This window comes from Nilaparvata lugens, chromosome 6 (genome assembly GCF_014356525.2).
Source record: "Nilaparvata lugens isolate BPH chromosome 6, ASM1435652v1, whole genome shotgun sequence".
NCBI classification, from domain to species: Eukaryota; Metazoa; Arthropoda; class Insecta; order Hemiptera; family Delphacidae; genus Nilaparvata; species Nilaparvata lugens.
Genome location: NC_052509.1, coordinates 45,495,091 through 45,516,206, shown reverse-complemented (window position 1 = coordinate 45,516,206; position 21,116 = coordinate 45,495,091). Strand labels below are relative to the sequence as shown.

The following is a 21,116-nucleotide window of genomic DNA, read 5'->3' as shown; positions in this document are numbered from 1 at the left end:
TCATCCGTCTCTTTTCCCTGGATAAATATTGTTACACAGTGCCTTCTTACACAGAAAGTTCCATTACTGCTTTATTACGTCTTTGAGAAAAAAATTCTGATGTTTTTATGAATTCCATGTTGAGAATAACTGTCATTGCTCATTCCATTATCTACTAACATTACTATTATTTGTTCTTCATCTGTACCTCTTTTCCATCTTTCTAACTATTCAAAAACATTACTCTAGCTCATTTCCAACAATGTTTCAGCCAAAGAATCACAAGAATCGCCCAAATTCATTGCTCCGCTATCAACGAATCTCATGGCCAGAGCTGGACAGAAGATCAGGCTGGAATGTCAAGTTACTGGAAAGCCGGCTCCAACTATTACCTGGTCATTCAATGGCAAACCAATCAAGGAATCGACAGATCTCCAGGTTAGTCATTCATCTCATGAATTCCCTACTGTGAAAATACTCCTTACCTTATGTGAATGTGTAGTTTGTGAACAAATTAATAAAACGATTTGAAGCTGGCACAAACTTCTATTAATTAACGAACAACTACAAAAGCCGAAACTAGTTCACAATTAATCTAATGAATCGTTGTTCTGAAAAATTTGTATTCGAATACACTTAGGGAATTTTACCACAGTATTACCTCTACTGACACAAAGATTTTTGATCAAGTAATGAGATTTCAACTTTTCAAAGAGTTGATGCTCTATTTCTTTCAGCTGAAGATCAACGATACTTGTTATACCACTGTTGGTATTTGAATTTGTGAGTGGATAAGCTATTTATTATTTTCTCACTCCTGTGAATTGACAATCGTTGCTATAAAATTGGTTTTCACGTTTTATTTATTTACCATCGATACAAGTTAATGTATTCGTTTTAGAAGTATTATTTTGTTTTATTCATTATAATTTTCCGCGTTTCAGGTTTAATTTTGATAAATTATTTTCTCTAGAAGAACGCTTTATTGATAGCAATGTATTCTCTCCTCCATTTAGTATATTAATTGTATTGGACTTTCAATTGCACTTCAATTGGGCTTGATATAAAACTATATTGGCCTCTATTCCAGTTCAATAGGGAATTGGTTAAGCCAGTAGTCAGTTATGAGCTTTAAAATCAGCTCCTGGTGGTTCGGAACCCTCCTGGATCTGTAGGTAATTTTATCTCTCTTCATTAATATGCCCTTACTAACGCATAAACTAGTTGATTCATATTTTTGATTCCTGTATTTTCACAGGTCTTAGTGGAGAATGGAAACGCAGCTCTTGTAATAAATGAAGCCTACCCGAAAGACGCAGGTACTTACACGGTGAATGCAGTGAACCCAGCGGGCGAAGCCTGCCAGTCTTGCCAGGTTTCTGTCAAAGGTGTGCTGCCAACTGAAACGTCCGACTCAGAAGTGGCCAGTGACAGTGAGCCAGTCAAGCCAGCCATTCAGCTGCAGTTGAAGGACTGCGCTGTGTTTGAGGGCATGAAAGTCAGGCTGGACTGTGTCATTGTCGGACATCCTGAACCTGAGGTAACAAATTGTTCCATAAATTAGGTTATTCCATTCATGCAATTTCAAATCATAACAATTGAAAACTATACAGTTTTGCTAAACATTTATTTGAGAAAATTTAATTTGTTCCATTAAATTTAATATCAAATCATGGCAATCGAATATCTGAAGAGTATTGCAAAACATTTCTGATTCTAAAATTTCTTTGAAAAATTTCAATTGCTTTCATTCATTACATTCCATAACATTTCTAACAGTTTATTAAACTGATTTGTTTCTATCGTGATCAAAGCAAAGGATGATCCTTGTCAAAGAAGCAATGTTCATGTTCTTCGAATAGTCATGTAAAATGAAATTATCTCTATCATTAATCAAATGAAATTATCTCTATCGACAAAAAAATCTTCAGATGAAAATGTGTATGCATACATTTGTGACACAATTGAATTCTTTCTCTTATGGAGATTGCAAGAATGTATTGTAAAAAGCTCAATCTCAGTACAAAAAGTTCAGATGAACAGTTTTAATTTTGCTAACTAGCTGGTAATTATGATATCAGTTAGAGTGGAATTAAGACTGCTGTTCCTACCACAAATTTAAGACTACCTTTATGATAACAGTCATGAAGCCCATGGACGGCTTATATTCTTATGTAGACTAGGTGGAATCTTCCCCCCATAAAAAAAAAAACAGGGGTAGCCAACCCCCCCTCTAAGTCTAAAGACGCACCACTCCCTTCACAATGTGAAAATCCACCCGTTATATCAGAATTATGCTATCAGCTATTATGTAAGTTTCCTCCTTCATAACCGGTTGTTTAAGAGAGATGATTGTGTTTTTTCAAGCAATGTTCGGTTTCATAAAGTTTTAGAAATAACTTTTGAGAAGTGAATAACATTGATATTCATGTGGATGTAATTTTGATGTGGATGTTTGACCAGGTAATTTGGTACCATGAGGAACGGCCAGTGAAGGAATCTGAAGACTTCCAGCTTCTATTCCACGGAGATCGATGCTCATTGATCATCCAGGAAGCCTACGTTGAGGACAGTGGAGAATATAAAGTGGTCGCCATCAACTCAGCTGGAGAAGCATCGAGCAAGTGCACATTGACTGTTCAGAGTAAGTCATTTGGTTGAATTCGGCAATTCAATTCGTTGAATTCCACAATATTAATCTTCACTATCCAACCCTATTCTCATGAGTGACTTCTATATACAGTTGAACCTCTGTATAACGAAGTTGATTATCCCGAGGAAAAAATCGCTGCAGAGAGGCATTCGTTATTGAGAGGTTGCTCTGTCAAGAAAACTGCCGCAATCTTATGGATCTTTAATTTATATCAAGGGCGGTAATTAAATGATTTGGGCGGTAGTTAGTGTCTTATTGGGCAACAATTTAAAGAATAGGCCTATACCATTCTCATCAACATTGAAATCGTCTTTCGGTTCATAATATTTTCTGAGAACTTTTTCTGAACTTTTCTAAGAACATTTTCTTTCCAGAATTCACAAGAGGGTACATATCAACACTAGCACTTTTATATCACACCGATATCACTTTTTGGACGATGTCATGCCGTTTTTTGAATTTTTCTAACTTTACTTGCCTTAAAGCTACTGTATCCCGATGATACTGCAAATTCTAAAGCCTTTTCATTGATTAAATTCCCTGACAATGGAAGATTTTTCTCGTGCATTACAGTCACCCATTTTATCACCGGTTACCAGTATCATCAAATGTATAAATTTACAATGTTGCAAATCATTAGCAACACTTAGTTTTAGAATCTGATCACGATTTTTTAGAAACTGAATGAAACTGAGTACAGTAAACTAACCAGCAAAATTGAAATGTGTAACAAAAGCAAATGGTGGGAGGATGGGAAAATCCAGCATTCCCGTTCCTTTATCTATGAAAGGCGAGTTCTAACAATTGAAATGTGTGGCAGAAGCAAGGATAAGAAAGTCCAGTCGTTTACCTGCCTGGTCTACGAATGACAAGTTCTTGGAAGTCTATTTCCAGTAACTTGCATTCAATTTCCGACACATGTTTCAACCTCTATTGACTGTCTTAACATCCTATCTTCTTCGTACTTGAATTGCCATTTCTTTTTAGTCCTTTAGTCCATTATTATTAACCTTTCTTCTGAAACTAAACTTTTTCTTTGAAAATGACTCTCTACTTCCTATAAACACTACATTTTGTATCTTGAAGTCAAGAGAAAACTTTGTTGTTGAGAGGTCCGAAATTCGTTGAATAGAGGTAAATAAGCAGCCAAAACTCTAAAATATCATGGGACGAGGTAAAAATTCGTTGTGTAGAGGATTTCGTTAAGTGGAGGTTCGTTATAGAGAGGTTCGACTGTATCTATAATTTTGGATTGTTTCAATGTTATATAAATTTTGAAGAGAAAGAATATAAGGTATCCTTAGTTCTTCTCTCCCGATCTGTGTTTTCTTGTAACAAAATTAATTATTTAATTATTTTTTTGCAGGTGTAGGAGGTGCAGACGTGAAAGGTGCCAGCAGACAGACGGTGACGACTGAGAAGAGGAAGGTGGAGATGACGGTGATGCCCAAGTTCAGCCAGCTGCTGACTGATGTGATGGTGCCAGCCGGGGAGAGTGTCACACTAGAGTGCACTGTCACAGGGCAGCCCATGCCGGTCGTCGTCTGGTTGCACAATAGTCGCCCCGTTGCATTGTCTGACCGCGTCAAGGTACATTATTTGCACAGATGGAAGATTTATCAAAAATTGCAGTTAACCAGCTGCTGGAATATTATTACTGTATAATAATTATTTCAAATATCCAATAATGGTAATAATATTGGTATGACTCTTATTGGGGGGGGGGGAGTCCCTGTCGGAAGATCCACCTCGCCTGAGTATATAATTTAAGCTGTCAATGAGCCTTACAACAGTCATAAGTCAGCCGGGACCGACAATTTAACAGTTTGACGCTGTTCGGTCAATATTTACAGTAGCAGAAGTCCTCAGTTCTATTTATATAGATTCCATTGGATATTTAAAATGGATATCATACAGTGATAATTATTTGCACACTTGATTAGTGCTAGGATCAATATGAATAATAATGAGACTGCACGTCGTTGTGAAAACCGTCTGTAAGTACATCGCAGTTTGAAATGGATAAAAACCATCATCTTCAATAGTGAGACCTATTGATATGAGTGCTTATAAAAGTTAAATGTATACCTTAAATGTATTTGAATAACATGAATGCTCCCCATTCAAAACAATACTGACAGTGAGTAAATCTCACTATAAACACGAACTAAGACGTTAAAAACTTGCCATTGTATAATATCATTCGTCTAGGGTGTGAACATAACCTTGAAGGTTTTGTTCAATTAGATTTCAAAGGTATAAGCAATGTATAAAATCATTTGTCTAGTGTATGCACATAACCTTGAAGGTACGGTTCAATTAGATTTCAGAGGTGAAAGAAAAGGTTAGGGAGGATAGGTTTTGGCTTTTGAATGGCAATATGTTAATATTATTTGAAATGTGTTGACAATTAAAGATAATTGGAATACTCGCACATTTGAGGTATCTCACATATGAATGACACCCGTTGAAACTACTCAAATGAAATATAAACTACTCATAAAATTCCTATCTGTCATTAAGTAGTGAGGGTGCTATCGAAACTGATTCTCAAAAATAAAAATCAGCTTACCTAACTAAGGCCCTTTTTTAGACTAGGCAACCAGTTGCTGGTCTGGAGTGACCAGCAGCAAGAAAGCTCTGGACAAAAAAAGAAAACTTGGACAAAAAATCAGAGCTATCCATAGCTCAGGTTTTTGTTCTGTATAGACATGGTCTTTGGAAATTAATGTTTGCTTCGTCTGAATCTACTTAAAAAACAGAGGAGGCGAAATACAGTGATTTTACATCCTATTCTTTTTTGAAGATTATAAAAATAATTATTCTACATACTTTGTCATGGCCTAAGGGTGAAAACATAGTGAAGCAGTCTAGATCTGGGTTAAAAATAGAATATTTGCATTGAAATATAATGAAGTGGGGAGAGGCACACAATATAATTAGGCATACATCTCATGACATGATCAATATATTAATGTTTAACAATCATTACCTGTTTGCAGATAACTTGATAGATTTTTCACAGATCTGTTCAATAAAAATGATTATCTATTTACATTAAATAAAAAATTGAAACAATTCAAAAATATAAATTTTTCACAAGTGTGCTCTATCATAGTTGAACTTCAATATTCTCCTTCGGCTTTTTCAATTATGGATACTTTCTTCAAACAAAATTATAATTAAGTAGACTATAATACTTGAACCTATTTGAAAATTTTATTAGAGAGCAATTTTGGCAGCGAAAGCTCCTGTTCCCTTATCATGAGAGTGTTCGTCAATTGTGATGAAAATCTGATTGAATTAGTGAATGAACTCAATCGCACGTTCCCTACAGTGGGAGCAAACAGCCGACGGCCACTGCACCCTGCACATTGCCAATGTGACCGTGGAGGACAAAGGCAACTACACAGCCCTGGTGCAGAGCAAGATGGGTGAAGCCAAGTGTTTTGCGCACCTCATAGTGAAGGGCTCAATGTCCGAGCAAGAGACAGAAGCCAAGGTGAAGCATGACGACCGCCCTGTCCTGCCATCATTCACCGAACTCTTCTCTGATACAATCGTCTGCCTTGGCGAACCCACCAAGTTCGAGTGCATTGTGGCTGGCAAACCCACGCCCAAGGTTTGTACAAATTATTATATCAATTAGATTTTATTAAATATAGTTAATATCATATATGTAGTTGTTATTATAGAATAGAAATAACAATTTGAATTATTTCAATATTAGCTTATTATGAGTGATTATAATTGTTGAAATCATTTCAAAAGTATTATTGGTGATTAATAATAATTGTTAGCAAATTTCATAACTTCCCTGAGCATCGAAAGGTTAGTCACATTAGTTGTAAACAACTAATACTAGTTGTAAACTCTGTTACTATTATAATAGTATAATTTTGTCAAATAGAAGTCGGCAAATCTTATAATTTCCAAAAGGATTCATTCATTAATTATTCATCAAAAATCAACATTACAAATACTGAATTACTATTTATTTTCTACCACCATGTTCATTTACCATAATAGTTTATTCATTATAAATATTATTTATTTTTATAATTTATGTCTATTACCATTCAATTTTTGTATATTAATTCATCACCATCCAGGTTCGATTTATTTATCTTTTTATTCAACCTATAAGGGTACACACACCACTTTTACAAATAGATACTCTATAGAATTTTTCTAATCCACCTGTATCTTTCATTTATTGTTTTCTAATTACTTCTATCCAGATTTTGAACGTGGATGTGTGGCAGAAGGGCCCGGAAGTCCTACTCCGTCCTAAATATAGACAATCAATCAGCTGTTTATTGAAAGTTTATTAATATTTGATTGATACTCTCATCAATAGTATTGTTTTGTAACAAAACTTGTTTTTCACAGGTACGTTGGCTGTTCAACGACAAACCAGTGGCAGGAAAAGACATGCTGATTTCAACGAGTGGGCCGCGTCAAGTTCTGTCCATCCCTTCGGTGACAAGTGACACGGCCGGACAAATAACTTGTGTCGCAGAGAATGAAGCCGGCAAAGCAGCATGCACTGCAAAACTTGCTTTATCTGGTGAGTTGGAACATTCATCAATTAATCGACTGTTTCAAGAAAATTATTGACTAATTGACTTGAATTTTTCTTGGTAAATCACAATCTGTGTTCATTTTGAGTGTTTGAAGACTGCCGAATAACTTTAAAGACCATCAAATCTATTGTTAAGATATTTATTTATAAGTTTAAAATCTATTGTTCATTAGTTGAATTCTTAGAAAGTTTTGTCTAGATATCATAAATTTCACACTCTATACACTCTCATTATGATCTAGATGGCACTTTTGTTACGTTTTGTCTCAAAGCTGTTTTTAAAACTACCGTACTAATTTATCCTTTTATTATTTTGAATTAACTCAACATCTGTGAAACTCACAGATTTTTCACAAAAGAGCTTTTCAAATCTTCATATTTCCAACTCTGGAACATATTCAAGCAATTTTTTCAAGAGGGCACTTCGAGAAGCAAGTATGCGCTGTTGAAGCCTGGATAAGGGCTGCTCTATGTAATTATTGTATTGAACTGATACAATCGACCTCTTACCTTGAAAATTTTTACATTATTTTCTTCAGAGTGAAAGTTCTATGTCTTTTGAGAATTATTCTCGAGAATAATACACAATTAATTTAATATCTCATTTATTTCGAAACTTTCTCATTTACTTCGAAACAGGTCAGACCGCATTGTTAGATGAAGCTATTTAAAGCAAAAGTGATATCCTGCTGTAATTTTAGTCGTATTCAACCAATATAATTCAATAATAATTTTAGGATAACTCTACTGGCTGTCTATTCATCACCAACGCATTGTTACTACAGATTTAATAGAAAGTTATTGATTATCATTTTATTCATCTTACTGATGCCTCAAGAATGTATGTGCTCCTACTTACATTAAAGTTTAATTTGAAACTTTTTTTGGAAAAAATCCATAAATTCCATTCTTTTTGCTCCATGTTATGTTTTTACTACTCATAAACTTCAGAGTAGAGTCTTATCGAATACTCGTAACTAGCTTTGCCAACGTTTGGAAAAAACTGTCAAACCTCAGATTTAAACTTCTCACAATTGCAAGGCTGAGACTTTTTTTTATAAGTTTCTCTACTTGAGCTATGCGTTGAGTAGAATGTTTAATGTATGAAGTTTGTATTGATGGAATTATTCTTGAAGCGCTCCTTTATCTTCATTTATCTATTCTCATCTGTAGTTTCTAGTGGTTCACTGTAAATTCATGCTTGTTATCAAATACTTCGATCTTGTGATTTGGCATGCATACAAAGAAAAGTTGGACTTCATGTTGAATTCATTTGTCTCTACTAAAATTTGAAGTTATAATTGTATTGGAATATTCTCTCCTTTAAAGAGTTTACTACTTCGATTTTCGCTCTTAATTTCTTGATACCGCGGCTTTATGAGCTGATGTTTTTAGCTGCTGTCCTTCAATCTATGTCTGAAAGCTGAAATCGAAAATGTACTTCTTTGGAGGCCTAATTATAATATGGCTTTAAATTCTCTACCTTGTTTTCAATTTTTCCACAGTTTTTTGACAAAATTCAAAACATGAATTTTTCCCGTACATTGTTTTATCATGATTCAATCATCATCTAATTGTCCGTGAGGAATGCCAAATTAAAGCATGCTAGTTTTAGAGAAATGTTCCCAAGCATGTCCTGATTAGTCATGTTATCATTCCTTGGTCAGGCATTCCCATCCTAAAGATGTCTTAGCTTTCGTTCCATCTTTTGAATCTGTAATTGAACTTTTTTGAACCAAAGGTTTTAAAATCCCAGAATTAGTAATTCAAGATCTCGTTTTATTCTTGTGCTGACTGATAATCATCATTAATCCAATCAATTATTACATTTACATTTATTACATTTATTACATTCCTTAATCACAACATCAAATTAATGATTGGGAGAGAATCAACAGGATAAACCCAAAACTGTTCCTCTCCCTAATTTTGATAAAACAATAAGCAACAATAAGCAATATTTCTAATTTATGATTTTACATACCAGTGAATCTTATCTTAGGCAAGATAGGCAATATTATCTTAGGCAAATATCTGCTATAATTAGAAAAACACTCAACATCCTAAGGAATTTAAAGCTTGAATACTTGATTATTGAATAATTAAACAGTTTCTAGTTTAAAATTTGAACTCAAGCCGTAGGAAATGAAGCTAAGCAGTTGAATGTATTCATTGCTCAAGAATCAAGATTAATCTACACAAAAATGTCCTTTATAAGCTTTTTAATCATTTACAAATTGCATTAGATACAATTCTCCAGTAATTGTTTGAAAAATCGAGAATCATTTAGATTGTGAACGTCCTCTTTGCCTGCCTGCGATGGTATATATTGTTATGTTCAGCTTTATCTATAAATAACTATGCTTGTGGCATTCTTCCAAAGATTTAATGAACTTGCGAACGAGTAGTCCAATATTAAAAAAGAACAATGCTCTTTGATTCCTGGTTACAATAATTGAAATACAAAATGAAAATTGGTTGGCTGTATTGAAGGTAGCAGTGAGTGATATCTCGTTTAGGTGAAAAACACAAGATTTGTTTGTTTATTTGAGGGCGGTGAATAGTTGGAATGAGTGGGTTCTTAGTTTTTGGAAGGGACATGGAAGATATTGCATTACATCGGCGTCATTATAACTGGCCGCCTGCCTGGCGTTTCGCCCAGTAGGAGTGACCAGTGAAGAGACAGAGATGGAGCTAGGGAGAGGTAGGAGTGACCAGTGGAGAGACAGAGATGGAGCTAGGTGAGAGGGTGAACAGAGGGAGCCCCTTGGCCCACGCACTATCACATTCTACTAGAGTGGATCGGGTGCTTGAGCGGTGCTTACAGGTTGTTGTCCGATATTCCTATCGATAATGTTCTCTCCCTTCCAAAACAATGCAGTGCCAGTGGATTGATTAGTTGCCGTGAATCTGCGTTCAGTATTTATGTAAGCTGCATATAATTACTTCCACTTGACTTTAGATATATTACTTCAAATGTGTGATTTTATATTTTCAAATAAATTCAAATGTGTGGTTTTATATTTTTGTAATTCAACGTTTTATAATTTTATAAATGTTCAATTTTATCAACGTTTTATAATTCAAAATCAACGAATCTATAAATAGAAAAAGATTTACGGTATTTATAAATTGATCCATCCAAATTACATGGTTTCAATGTAACCCTATCTTAGAAAATTTATAATCAAATTTTAAATAAACATGCATATGAATGAAATTTAATTTATCTTCACTATTGTTGTTTCAAAATTACAAATTAGATCATTGGAAATTTGGAAACTATTCAAATGTGTGTGTAAAAAAGCAAAACATTTTGTTACTTTTATTTCAAGTAGAGTTAAAGTGCTACTTGACTCCATCACTTGCCCCCATTCATGTGATGAAAATTATATCAACTACAATTCACTTATTGTTTGCTTTTCCATTTATTATTTTTACAATTTTATTATTGGAACTAACATGTCAGGATTTGATGTTGGTTGATAAGTAAATCATTTATTTGGTTAGTTTGGTTTAAACTATATAAAAAAAGTTTCAGTTCTTGATTACATAATTGGTTTGATGTTGATAAAATACAAAAGTTTCTTTGATGCGATAATGTTGCAAATAAAAAGATGTTTGAAAATGAAATAAATTTCTTCATTTTTCTTCATTCGCTTTAGTTTGGGAGGTTTTCAACAGTTAAATATTGAACTAGGATAGGTTTTCAAATTTTTCAATATGAATAAATTAATATATGTGAATTTCATTTCCCTGATTCTGAGTTCGACTACCTTTGTTATTTTTTATTAGTCTACTCTACTCTGATTAGATTTTCCCACATTCACAGTAAATACAATCATCGTTCCAAGTTACAACTTCTTTACATTGATTACCACTACTTGCATCTTACAGTGATCGAAAATAACAGAATAGTCGAACACTAAAGCACCTTACACACAGGGAAAATAGTAGCGTCCACTAGTGGCCGCTATTAGTAGCCAACGACATCACACGAGGACATTAGCAGAGTCCGAACCCCTCCTCTCAGGGACAATGAACGGATTTTCAGTAGCTGTCACTAAAATCCTATGGACGCCAATATTGGTCCTGTGCAAGGGGTCAAATCGATTATATGTGAAAACCTATCCTAGTTCAATGTATTGAATTCTCTCTATTACAACTCAGTAAAACTCATCAGTGAAGAGTGTCCTTGTTTTAAAATCCAAATTATTAATAATTTTATAAGATTGACATTGTCAACGTTCATAGTAGAAAGGAGATAGCAATATTGATTAGAATCTTTTTAAAGATACTTATGACATTGTTATCTATATTACTATCAATGTATTGTATATAAAATAACTTATTATCTATATCTGAGGAGTATCCTCAGTTTTTCTCTCCCCGTCAGTGTTTTCTTGTAAAAATAATAAATAAATAATATCAAGATTGATATAATTCAGCTGATGTTACATTAAATTAAAATCATTCTCTGATATCATTATATAAGATCTTCATGGAGATTGTAGCAAGTCAACATAGTTTCAAGAGCCCATAAAACCATATTCTTGGCAGTAATCTTGAAAGTGTGAAATAGCACAGCATGAGAATATACTTCAAATATAAATATTTCTATGTGGCGAGTAGCAATGCACGTTAATCCAACACCCACATATAATAATAATAATAATAACTGGTAACCGCTGGAGATTCAAAAAACGGCGAGAAAGAAATCAAGAGTTATAAATTGTCGGCAGTCGCATATAAACAGAGGCTATTTTGGTGGCAGAAGTGACAGTGATGCTAGCTAGCCGTGCAATTATATAGGCTAAGTGCGAGATTGCTGCCGTGCTGTTGATGTCAGAGCGGGGAAATGATGTTGGATGCTGAACGCTGGTGGGCAGAAAGTGGTGGCACACATTTAATTTTGAAACGAGTGCTACACGTCTGCCAACGACCGGGACACGGGCACCGACGGACGCACCGACGGACGCACACAAACATCAAACGCCGCTTATGTTTGCCAACTGGGGTAGGCATTCGTGAGCAGACTGAATCCTCCACTGTAGACGCTGCACATTACAACAGCTGCATTGTTTAAGATCAACAGGGATGACAATCGAGTATTACACGTGTATTCGTGTGGGATGCAAGCTGTGTGTTAATTGCAATTATTAGTGTTACAACTTTGAGAAGCAGTCTGGTATCAGACATGTTAAAGTGTAGTAGAGAACTTTAGAGAAGAAAAGTTTTGATTAGAGAGTCTGTTTTAAATATTATTGATAAACAATACTCTATGTAAAGATTATGTAGCTTATAAATAATGTAACATATATCTACAATATTTCAATAAAAACAATATAAAAAACAAAACCTACAAAGTAGGTTGAAACTAGTCGTTGAAATGTTTAAAGTTTTAAATAAAAAGCTTACTACAAGTTTTTTATTAATTTGAATAAAGTAGCCCAAATGAGTGAAGTGATTCTACAATATTTTCTATCTTACAACAAGAAGATTTTAATTATAAATTCATTCAAAGCATGACAAAATTGTGATATCCTTAATAATATGAAAAAAAAAATTAGTGAGATGAACCTGCCATTCGAATATTCCCTTCAAAAAAGCGAAAACACTCTTGACTTGAAGTGATAAAATGAAACATTGATTTTTAAAAATGCAGTATTAATCAAATTTTTAAATAACGTTGAAATTTGCAATAGACTACCATCGAATTGGAATATGAAACATTAAACCTGAGTTTAACGTTTCCAAAAGCCTGAGAAAAAATGAGATTGGAACATAGAACATTATTTTCATTTATATTCTTCTTCATCAGAAACAAAATTTTCAGATGCCAACAAATCCAAAGATCCATTTTGCTGATACAGATCGTTGATAGTTTTCTGTTTTGTTGCACATGAGCCTGCTTGATTTCAATCATGATTGAATGTCATGAGAACCAATAAGAGAAGGCTTATTTGTAAAGAAGGCTCTACTTATTGGCTCTTGTGGCATTTAATCACAATTAATATTTAACAGGATTTTGTGCAACCGACACATTGAATCTTCCAGATACCGTAATTGATTTAACAGGTATTGTAAACATGATCTGATTCAATATGTTCCCAATCTTCTTATCATATTACTTTATTCAAAGGATCAATCCTCAAAAACGTCTTTGTTACAACAAAAACCGCTTTTAAAATCTCATTAAAATACAGTTCTAATCGAAATGGGCTTTGTGAAAAAAGTGAATGTTCAAGTACAGGAGTGCTACAGGACATGGGCGTAGCTTTGTCAAATTAATGATTAAGAGCGAAATGAAATCAGAAACAAACTTCTTTGCTTATCTAAATTTGGCCTGCTGACAAATCTGTTGCCACCAATGTGTCACGGATCCATGGTCAGTTGGCAGAATGAAAAATAATTAGTGAAGCAAAAGTTCCACATTATCTGCGAATGAGATTAATTGACTGAGGTTGTCCAACTGCGACTGGGTCTCCTCAGTCATTTCGTTCCATTAGGTCTTCACTTGTTTTGTGCGGAGCCTGGGGCCGGAGGCATTTATTCTGTTCAAAAATATTCATTAATCAACTTGCCTGGTAACTTTTTGTCCCAACTTTGAACTCTTTATTTCTCCATTAGCCGAGCCAGCTCGGGTTTTATTTTTGTTCTTTTAGTGTACGGTATGCGTGTTTATTCAACTACCTACTATTACCATGTTATAGGGTAACTACTTTTTTCAACATGTAAATCACATCGTTTCATGAATATTGTTAATCTTCCCTACTTTGTACATATATGACACTGAGAAAAATATTTCTTCATTACACTATTGTAGGCTAATTGCAATACGATAAATTAATAAATGCCATTCTACTATTTTAGGCTGATAGTAATTTGATTGATCAATAGATGCCAAAATTACTGTGATTATAGCTATATTCTAACAAAATTTGATGCCCTAGTGAAAAAAGGTCCAATATTCTAATAACATCAACAAAATTTGTGTTTTTACTTAATCAGCATTTAATGTTTCTTGAAATGTTGAATTAATCATATATATTATCACGAATGCTAATATATCAAGTGAATGGAATTCACTTGAATGCTTGTAATATATCAATTGAATGGAATTCACTTGAATGATAATAGAATTAATCATATTTGAATTAATCATATTAATTAATAATTGAATCAATCATATATTATTACGAATGCTAACCGTGGCGTAACGTTTCCAAACCGGGCCCCCCGCAAAAAAAAATCCGGGCCCCTCTTCTGAAATCGTACATCCTTTCTCCAGCCCCCTTCTCCCTTAATCCCAAGCATTAAACTCTAATGTGAACGTACATAATTCATGAGTGAATTACATAGCTTAGTTGAAAAAAAACTTGTTCTCGACGCAACTCACTTGAATGGTAATTTATCAATTGAATGGAATTCACATGAATGCTAATAGGATTGATTGATTGATTTCAGATGCACCGATTGACATCCTACTGCCAACACTGGAGAACATAAAGCTGTCGGAGACGGAGGGGGGGCTGGAGATGCGGCGTCACGTGGTCAGTGAGTCGAGCAGCAGTCGCGTGTTCACCAGTGGTACCACCATCACCAGCAGTGGTACCACCATCACCAGCAGTCATGGCGTTGATCAGCAGCAGCCCACTGTGCAGATTCAGTCGCTGTCCTCCCGCTCTGAAGTGGCCTCGCACAAGATTGGCGATCAACCCGCTGTACAGGTCAGTTGCTACACCAAACCTCTTTTCCTCAAAATATAATATACTCTCTAAAAAATAATTGCTCGAAATAAGTCTGTGACGAAATCCATGTTCACACCAAGAATTAAAATTTCAAAATTAATAATTATTTGATAATAAAATATGTATTCCAAGTTGGTAATGAATTTTAAGCTTAGGCTGGCCACTAACCGTAGAACATGCCTGATGCACAGTAGACATACATTGTTGTGTCATCACAGCTGTGATCAAAACTTTTTGAAGCTAGGTCTATGTATCTTCGATTTTTTGTTTTTATTATTTCTTTGCTACTCTATTAGAGGTTAAATAATATTCCTATCATTATTATTTTTATTTCTCCAGTGGTTTATTTATTGATATTGGTTGCTTATTTTATGTAAGAAGCCGATTGCTGATGACAAAACATGCAAGATAAACATGTGTGTTCTACCGTTAGTTGTCAGCCTTTGTAATAAATTCGTGTCAAAATCTCTTCTACAACATAGAAAAAGTTTTTCATTTCAGCTGGATGAATAACTTGTAAAATACTATTTTACTAATCTTTCAATCGTTAATTTTCATAATTTCAGGTACTAATGTAACTTTTCATCGGACATTTCCAACTGACAGGCCAACTGTACTGCAAGAGTATTCTTTATCTTTATTAATTTATACAATAAGTACATTATCAAAATTATAGGGAGAGGAAAAATAAGGTAACCTTGTGATATTCCTCTCCCAAATTTAGATAACACAGTCCGAAATATGTTGAGTCTGTAGTTCTTCAATTCAGTACATAAACTACTGCCCACCTTCGTCGGAAGCGACTGATATAACGTCTCGATTTCCCACTGTATAGTCGAAAATTACACACAAAACTTAGCGTTAGTGGCTGGCCCAAAATGGTGCTACTATATCACCCCAACTTAGCCCATAATACTTGTAATCTAGAAAACGTGTAATAAATAAATTTATCCATCTATTTTCACTAACAGGTTGAGCGTCATGAGACAATGGAGTATCAGCAGAAAGATGGATTAGTTAGTGAACAGAAGACGGAACTGAAGAGCAAATCCATCGGGGGAGTGACCAGCCTCGATAAAAGTTCCTCCACCTCCGCCATACAACCTGTCAAGAGGAAACTCATTCCGCCCAAGTTTTCGACACTAGTCATGGGCAAAATCGTTGATCAAGGAGTAGATGTTTCATTGGAAGGCATTGTAGATGGTAAGTCTTTCTACGCTTTTAATGTGCTTAGTGAGATGAATTTACTTATGAAAAACTGTTTGCTATGATTCAAATTTATTTTCTCAAAAAACATACCCGATTATAATAATATAATATTATAACAACTAAAAATAATACAAGAAAAATACAATTAAAATACACTCAAAACTGCAGTATATTTTTTGTCCATCTATGTTTGAAGAGTAGCCTACAAGGTAAAACCTGTGTGTAGACCTAAGTTGCAGAATATATTTATTCAATATAAACTAAGAGCTTACAACCAAATTAAGAACAATGATTAGTGGAATTTACACACAAAATATAATTTTGTAAATTAGTAAATGATGAAATTAGATCAAAGTTAGTAACACACAATAATTATTTAATGATAAAAAAACTAAACATAAAACAGAAGGTGCCTAGAAGACTTTTTCTTCAGTTAGTTTTAATTTTTAATCTATTTTTTTTAAATTTAGTTTTTTGCTCCAGCGCATATTGGATACAAAATGTGTAGGAACAAGATTTATCAGCCTCTGTGATAAGTAAGTGAATTGTCTTCTACATACATTCAAATCCATCCTGTCTTACTCTCATCCTGTTACTCTAGTAGGACGTAAATTTGAATTCAAGTTGCTTTCACGAAGAAAAATTATGTATTCATGTAGATTTTAGATGATTACTAAAAATTAAAACATATTAATAAGATACATATTAAGAAACATATTAAGTATTTCATTTTTAAGCAATGGTTAGTTGATTATTTAGACTGTAAATTATTTATGTAGTATCTTGTTTATTATCCACTGTTGTAATAGCCTACTCTCACCATAGAGCTATTAATCTATATCATATTCTGAAAAAGGATGAAAAAAGTAGGTCCTTCATAACTATAACAACCAATGAAATCAATTGATCGTTCAATTTCAAACATCAATCTGACCAAGTTGGTATTGCTACTAATTTTAAGATTCACGCTTCAATTTTTTTTGTTTCCCCAAAATTCTTGAAACTTGTTACTCTGTCAAACTACAACAGGTGTTTTGTTGGATTCAATCCATTTCAAATTCAAATTATTTCAGGTTTCCCACAACCTGATGTCAAGTGGTTGAGGAATGGAGAGGAGTTACATTCTGGAGCTAATCTTAATATCTCTCAAGATCTGAACCGAGTTAAATTGACAATTTGCAGTGTATCTGCATCAGATGCTGGTAAATACACATGCACCGCTTCCAATTCCGCAGGCTCAGCTTCATGTACAGCTGACTTGGTCGTGAAGAGTGAGTATTTTCGTCTGTAATTATCTGTACTGTTTATCTCATATCATTGTCAGTTGAAGAATTCAAAAATGTGGTGTGGCGCACTCACACAACTTTCCTTGCCGTTATGAGAATTGATCACCTGACGCTTGTGTTCTCGCGCATCTCAAGTCCACTTATAAACAAAGATCTGAGCCAGCTGGTAACAGGACAATAACGCTGGAGACATACGAGGTCTGCTATCTCTCCATAGTGAATCATCTTATAGAATCAACAGTTGCCAACAGTTTGCAATTGGATAATCACATTTTCTCGAATTTCAAGCTTATTTTCAATTTTAGGTGAAAATGTTGCTGAACATTAATTGTAGAGATTTCCATGCTCAATCTTTTCCACTCGAAATTTTTTGTTTAAATTGTATCTGAAGCCTGATAATTGGGAATCAAAAATTAAACTTTACCTAGATGGGGCGGAGCTCCTGAAATTTTTACAGATATGGGACTTGTGACAGCTGATGGAGTTTAACAATGACTATTTTAGGTATGAATTTGATCAAAATCGTTGGAGCCATTTTTGAGGAAATCGCGAAAAACCCTGTTTTTGACAACATTTTAGCCGCCATCTTGAATTGCATTAGATCGAAATTGTTCGTATCGGATCCTTAAAGGGGAAGGACCTCAAGTTCCAAATTTCAAGTCATTCCGTTGAATGGGAGATGAGATATCGTGTACACAGACGCACATACACTCATACACACACACACACACACACACACACACACACACACACACACACACACACACACACACACAGACCAATACCCAAAAACCACTTTTTTGGACTCAGGGGACCTTGAAACGTATAGAAATTTAGAAATTGGGGTACCTTAATTTTTTTCGGAAAGCAATACTTTCCTTACCTATGGTATAGGGCAAGGAAAGTAAAAAGAGATCAGCGTATAGAATAAGGTTTCGTAGTTCATAAGTATGATGAATTTCATACAAGTTTATCATAATTTATTTAGTATATCAACAAAAATAGGTAATCTTTGTGGATAAAATCATTTTTGCCATCGTTTTCCCATTCTCCTTTCAAATACTTTAATCAAAATATCATTAATGTTTCATAATAAATCTTTTGAAAACAATATAATGTTAAATTTATGTAACTATGGAAATTACTTGAAATATAGGTAGTAGAAACAAATGTGGAAATCATAATGGTTATAATGATATTACAAAGAACTTATTGATGGAACAATTGTTAGCATTCTTAAAACTGAAATATCGGTTCAGGTGGAAGAAGTCTCGACATTCTTGAGATACTGCAATGCAAGTACTTCCATCTCAGTTTTTAAACATTCTGCGTGAGTTGTTAGAGCAGTCCAATCATCAAGGATTGGAAAAATTAATCCGACACTTATTATTAAACGATAATCCAAAGTTATCTGCTGTGAACCAGCCTGAACTTCTGCTACTGCAAATAGCACCACAGGTTGAACAGCTAGAAGGAAATTCGATGAGAACCACTATAAAAAATAGTCTTCTCTACCCAGTCTAAGGATGGAAATTAATGGGAAATTGCATTTGTTCAAAAGCTATAAACGATTAATTATTATAAAAGGTAATCCAAAGTTAAATGCTGTAAACTGTGTTTGATCTGCACAATAAGCTCCTGGAATATAATTATAATTTTGACTTGTTGTGCCAACAGAGACTGTATTCCCGCCCGTGATGGGACGCAGACTGCAAGCTTCGGCGCGGACGGTTGGCGAACGAATCGTGATGGAAATTGAGGTGACCGGAACTCCCGACCCGGAAGTGAAGTGGTACAAGGATGGTCAGCAGATTCCTGCCTCATCTTCCATGTTCGAGTTGAGACACTATGGCAACTGTCATGCCCTTGTTATTGAAAAAGGTACATAAATGTTTTTATATAGACACTTATACAACTAGTTCTGTTTAATTTATTCACTGCACACAAGCCACAAGAACATTGTTCAAAAGCCAGAAAACAATGTATAACTATAATATCAATTAGATGCGTAATCATCAGACCATATAACCATAGAAGAGAAATAATGGAAAATAATGAAAGATAAATAAAGGATCTAAAACATCCCAAGGCTTGGGGTGCAAATCACTTTTCATTAAATAAGAAAAGAGGACTAATAGTCAATAAATAAAACTACATTTTTAATGTATTCTCTCAAGCATTACCTCCATGAAATCTATCCGATCAATTTGCATGACTCATTATGTGATGTAATTGATTCTATTTTTGTATTTGTTTAAATACATTCAAGATTCTTCCCATTAATACTCTTGGAATAAAATAAAATGGTATTGGAACTTGTGAATTTCGACCACAAACACAGTTTTGTTCATCACATCATCACATTGTGTAGAAATACTTAACATTAGGAAAGGCACAACAGGCTCAAGACCAAAACTGTCCCATTTCCAATTTATATTATACTGTCCAAATCAAAATGTTGGTTATGTCACTTTAACTTTTCAAAATACAATTTACACTCTTCAATACTCAGATAAACCAGCAAATTTTGAATCAAATAGATACTAATAGAGTCTGAAATTAGAAAATCTAGAACAGTAATTTAATAATTATTTAAAAACTCTAAATTTTGAATGAAACTAGAAATTTTTGAGCTAAAAACTTCACACTTTACAGAAAACTACAGCTAATGTTTTAGACATTGAAACATTTTCACCCGATAATAACACTTCACAGTAAGTCATCTTATCATCTATATCATCTTACTTGTTACTCTTGATAAATGTGTGCTACTCTCATTCAGCTTGCTCTTGTAGAACATTGATATGCTTAACATGGAAGATAGAATAAAGCTCAAGTAGTTGTCAATTAGGGATAGGTTCGCAACCCGCTATACAGTTTCTTGAAATCAAACTTTGTAGATGTTTGTAAGTGTATAGAGCCTATTGCATCACTGCTTGCAAAATATTATTATTTGTCAATTTTTTTTTCAATTTTGGGAGAAGCTGCAGTCCAAAATAATTTCTCATTGCATATTAACTTTAAGCTTGTTCCCAGTCAAGATTGCGTTCAATTTTATTTTTTTATTTAGGCTATATAAAATAAATCCTAACGATTATTCTCAGTTTCTTTTCTGTTCACGTTCGGACACCATTGTAGTTTATATTTTGAAAATGTTCATAATTTTCAGCGACACAAAGTCATTCTGGAAAGTACACGGCTTGTGCAGTGAATAGTGCAGGCGAATCAAAGAGCACGGCCGACCTATTAGTGCAGCAGCCTCAGCTGCCAATGGACATCATTGAACAGACCACAACCAACATCACCTCCTCTCATCAGGTTATCCACCATCCACAACCCATGAAATCTATTGAAAATATCACTTCTTCTGAATCGCTACACAAGGTAAGTCAAATAATTTTTCTCTTATTTGAATAAGGTTGTTTGAAATACTGATATGTTGTAAATTCGCATCAATATACTGTTGGAACACTGATGAGAAATCTCTTGAATTAGTTATCAAGTACTGATCAAGTAAGGTAATAATATGATTGAATATTGTATTTTCTTTATAAAATACGGATTTGAACACACATTCCATCGCTTACTTCCAATAACTTGAGAGGGTGCAACTGCAAAGACATAGCTCTCACATACAATATTTTACAAATTTG

The 21,116-nt window shown here is 34.1% G+C and overlaps 1 protein-coding gene across 1 annotated transcript in view; it reads left to right on the top strand.

The window, feature by feature from the left end:
- LOC111050512 (titin) overlaps nt 1–21,116 on the top strand; it is a 119,181-nt gene that overhangs the window by 79,539 nt on the left and 18,526 nt on the right. Inside the window, exons 28-38 of the mRNA XM_039431467.1 lie at nt 251–417; nt 1,238–1,519; nt 2,443–2,623; nt 3,999–4,222; nt 5,970–6,254; nt 7,025–7,202; nt 14,685–14,947; nt 15,940–16,171; nt 17,251–17,448; nt 19,141–19,344; nt 20,633–20,847. Of these exons, the coding sequence (XP_039287401.1) occupies nt 251–417; nt 1,238–1,519; nt 2,443–2,623; nt 3,999–4,222; nt 5,970–6,254; nt 7,025–7,202; nt 14,685–14,947; nt 15,940–16,171; nt 17,251–17,448; nt 19,141–19,344; nt 20,633–20,847 (2,429 nt within the window). The remainder of the gene's footprint in view (nt 1–250; nt 418–1,237; nt 1,520–2,442; nt 2,624–3,998; nt 4,223–5,969; nt 6,255–7,024; nt 7,203–14,684; nt 14,948–15,939; nt 16,172–17,250; nt 17,449–19,140; nt 19,345–20,632; nt 20,848–21,116) is intronic.